This window comes from Heterodontus francisci, chromosome 48, assembly GCF_036365525.1.
Source record: "Heterodontus francisci isolate sHetFra1 chromosome 48, sHetFra1.hap1, whole genome shotgun sequence".
Taxonomy (NCBI): domain Eukaryota; kingdom Metazoa; phylum Chordata; class Chondrichthyes; order Heterodontiformes; family Heterodontidae; genus Heterodontus; species Heterodontus francisci.
The window spans coordinates 14,560,874-14,564,475 of NC_090418.1; the positions used below are offsets into that span (position 1 = coordinate 14,560,874).

At 41.1% G+C, this 3,602-nt stretch overlaps 1 protein-coding gene across 1 annotated transcript; it reads right to left on the bottom strand.

Annotated features, from left to right (window-relative positions):
• Window positions 1–529: 529 nt before the first annotated feature.
• On the bottom strand, window positions 530–1,444 carry LOC137357484 (probable G-protein coupled receptor 139). Its single transcript, XM_068023832.1, has one exon. The coding sequence runs from the start codon at window positions 1,442–1,444 to the stop codon at window positions 530–532; it is 915 nt and encodes a 304-aa protein (XP_067879933.1).
• Between the last annotated feature and the right edge of the window lie 2,158 nt (window positions 1,445–3,602).

Sequence of the window (3,602 nt, forward strand, 5' to 3'; positions counted from 1 at the left end):
ATTTGGCGGAGGTGATGGAAAGTGCCATCACTTGAGGATCTGCATGCCAGCTTGAGTTAGCTCCTTCATACATAATATGTTTTAGGATTACATGGCAAAGCAACAGGCCTTTCTGTCAAACCATTCCATGCTCCATGAGAGCCTCTTCCCATCTACCCTCACCTAAATCTGTCATCAGAACCCTCTATAGCCTTCTCCCTCATATGCTTGAATAGCTTCCCCTAAAAAACATTCTTTATATTGGTTTCAACCATTCCCAGTGGTAGGGATTGTGATACTCATTGATTAAAATCGGAATGGGTATTCGGGGTGTGTACAGTCCGGGGGCGCAGACGGGGTGGGGGTGGGGGGTGGTGTTCAGTTGCAAGCAGTGGGTACACAAAACCGTGTTTATAAGGGACGAAATAAATTATCCCTAAGTAGGAAAATATACAAATTTGCATAATGTACATTGCCTCCCCGTTGCTCAGACATTTTGGTAAATTTTATGTATCCTTGTGTTATGAAGTTGAAATCGATGTTGGAAAATTCAGTTCTGCCGCTTGCATAATTTAGTCAATTTATAAATTAGAGTGAAAGGATATTTGAAAGCAATGAGAAGCTCCTCTCTGAACTTTCTCTGGGTCACTGCATAAATGGCCGTGTTCGTACAGGAACTCAAAAGCTGAAGCATAACTCCTGCCTGTTTGAAATTCTCAAAAGGGCTATACAAAGTTCTGCGGTAAAACACGCATTTAATTCGATAAAATATGAAATATACGACTGCTGTCATCCAGAGCAGGATAAAACAGCTGGATATAGAAAAAAGCAAAATGATGGATCTTCTGCGGTTCATCATCTCAGGGTCTTTGTCATTTTTAGAATTGCTGTAGTCCCTGAGGGTATTTCGTGCCCGGCTGGCAACCACAATACGTCTGACAGTGAGAGTGTTAAACAGTAAAATCAGAAAGAAGGGAAGCAATGGGTTTAACAGCTGGTCAATCCATGAAAATGAGATCCACTGGAGTAGAATGTAAATGTTTGATGATACAATGCATTCCCGGGGAATGTGGTTAATTGTGTCATAAGGAACATATTGGAACGCCCAGGGAATGTTCTTCAAACTGAACAGCAGGCTCAAAATCCCTATAACCACAGCCGCGATTTTCTCTTTGCAATATGTTGTTTTCAGCTTTTGGCAGCAAATTGCTACAAACCGATCAAAGGTAAAAGCGACAGTTAACCAAACAGAACAGTCTATGGCAGTAGGAGCCAGGTAGAGAACAAATCTGCACACGGACGTGTACAATAGGAAGGAATCCCACCAATAAAGATCAGCAATCCGATACAATATTATATTACAGACAATCACCATAAGGTCCGCTGTCGCCATGGCCACCAGATAACGAGTGATGCATTTGGAGAGACCACACTTTCCACGGGACAGGATCAGAATCGCCACCATGTTCACTGCGAGGAAAGGAACACAATATTAAAGCAGAATGCACTGCCTGAAAGTGTAGTGGATGCAGCCTTCGAAAGTTAATTGGATAAGGATCTGAAGGGAAAACAAATGCAGGGCCCCTGAGAACGGGCATGGGAGTTAAACTAGTTAACTGCTCTTGCAAAGAGCAGGCACTGGATCGACGGGCCGAATGGCCGCTTTCTGTTTAGTACCTATTCTATTGCTCTATGATTCTGATTAACTGGAGTCAACAGCGAAGCATCAACAGGTCTTGCGTGCATGCGATATTTAATATTTCCCTTGGCTAGTCCTTTCCAGTCCATTGGTGCAACACATACCATTGGGTTCTGTTGTTCTGTCTGAGGTCAATGATTCTTCGTCCATTAGAAGATGTTTTTACATGTTAGGATTCTATGGGCAATTCAAATCTAGGTGGTCCAAATAATAAGCCAGCACTCAAGAGAAAAGGAAGCATGAAATATCGCAGTCTCATGAAAACCCCACCTGCCAAGAATGTGGCGTACTAAGTTTGTCATATGAAACATTAATTTTAAACTATTGCTGCCCTGAAAAGATGACTTGTTTAAATAGATCACAGCTGTGGCTGGAAATATTCGCATTCTCAGAGACAGTTAGCTGGAGAAGACAATAGAACTGCTCCCTGATCCAATTAATGCAAATGAATTTTGATCACCTGTGTGTAACATGCCTGTATTTCAACACCGCTCCCCCCCCCCCCACCCGCCTCCCCACAGAGCGTGTGAGCTAAGATAGAGAATCCACAAAAACACCAGAGAATTCGTTTCAACAAGTTGTTCACATATCTAACCTACTGGCCGAGGTTTGGTTTTGAATTGTGTTCGCAGAACCGTTTGAATCAGACGCCATATCCCTCTCACACAAAGATATGGACCCACAGAAGAAGCTAAGAAAAAGCAGAAAACCATCAAAACAATTTTGAAAGAATGCGCTGGGCCCCAATGAGATGGCAAGATTTAATTGCAATCAAAGGTTTTAAATTCGAACTCAAAAGGCAGTAAATGAACTCCAGCTGTTGCTTCAACTCTTTCCCGTTGATTCTTTCTCATCTTCTGTTTCTATCTGCATGTGTGTTTATCACATATGCCTGTTAGCGTGGCCGTGTCACGTATTTTTAGTAATTCTGACCAAATTAGAGTTTTAAAGTTCATAAACTTACACCTTTCTTGTTCAAATCTAAAAAAACCCTGTTTGGTTGTTTTTTTTTGCCATTACAATTAGAGAGGAGTGAGTGAGGATTCACTGAGGGGATGTTAAAACACGGTGTTTAAAAAAATTAAACTCTCTTCCAGCTAGACTCCTTTCTGACCTGGTCGTAAAAATCAGCATTAAGAACAGAGAAGGAAGGACAACGTCAAGGATTATTTACACCAGGACTGATGTCAATACAAAGGTGAAAAGGGACCATGAAAAAGAAAACGTCAAGAATTAAAGGAGCAAGAGAGAGCTAAAGATAAAAATAAATTTGAGAGGTAACGAGATCGATGATAAGATGGAGGATAATTGAATATAATACCAAAGATAGAAGGAGTTTCAGAGAAGACAACACCAATGACTTAAGGATAGCAAAAAGGGCAACGGCATGGTTAAAAGGGAGCAGGAGGGAAGACACAACCACGAAGAAAATGGACAGTACAAGAGACAACAAGAAGGATTGAAAAAAGGGGAGGATATAAGATAACATTAAAGACAAGGACAGCAGCTGCTCTGATGACAATAAGCAGAAGAGAGACTAGGAGAGAAGAGAACACCCATGGATAAAATTCAGGAGTGGAAACACAACATTAACGATAAAAGAGAATAGGCAGAGCAGCCAAGTTAAACTAGAAAACAGAAAGTTGTGATTAATTTAAAACAGTAAAAAAAATGACGAATGTAACATCATGTTATTTTCGAAAAGTACATGAAGAGCATGAGTTTGGTATTGAGTTGATTCCAGGAATCATTTCTTTTACCAATCAGAGAAGCATTGATAGTCCTGGCTGAGTGCAGGATAGAGGCTTGAAGAAAACCGTGTTATATTTACCAGGAATTGTGTGTAACTTTCATCACAGTGCATTCGGCATACGACCTTCTGAAATTCACTTACCAGGAACTCCAATTGCGCCGAGAACGGGGT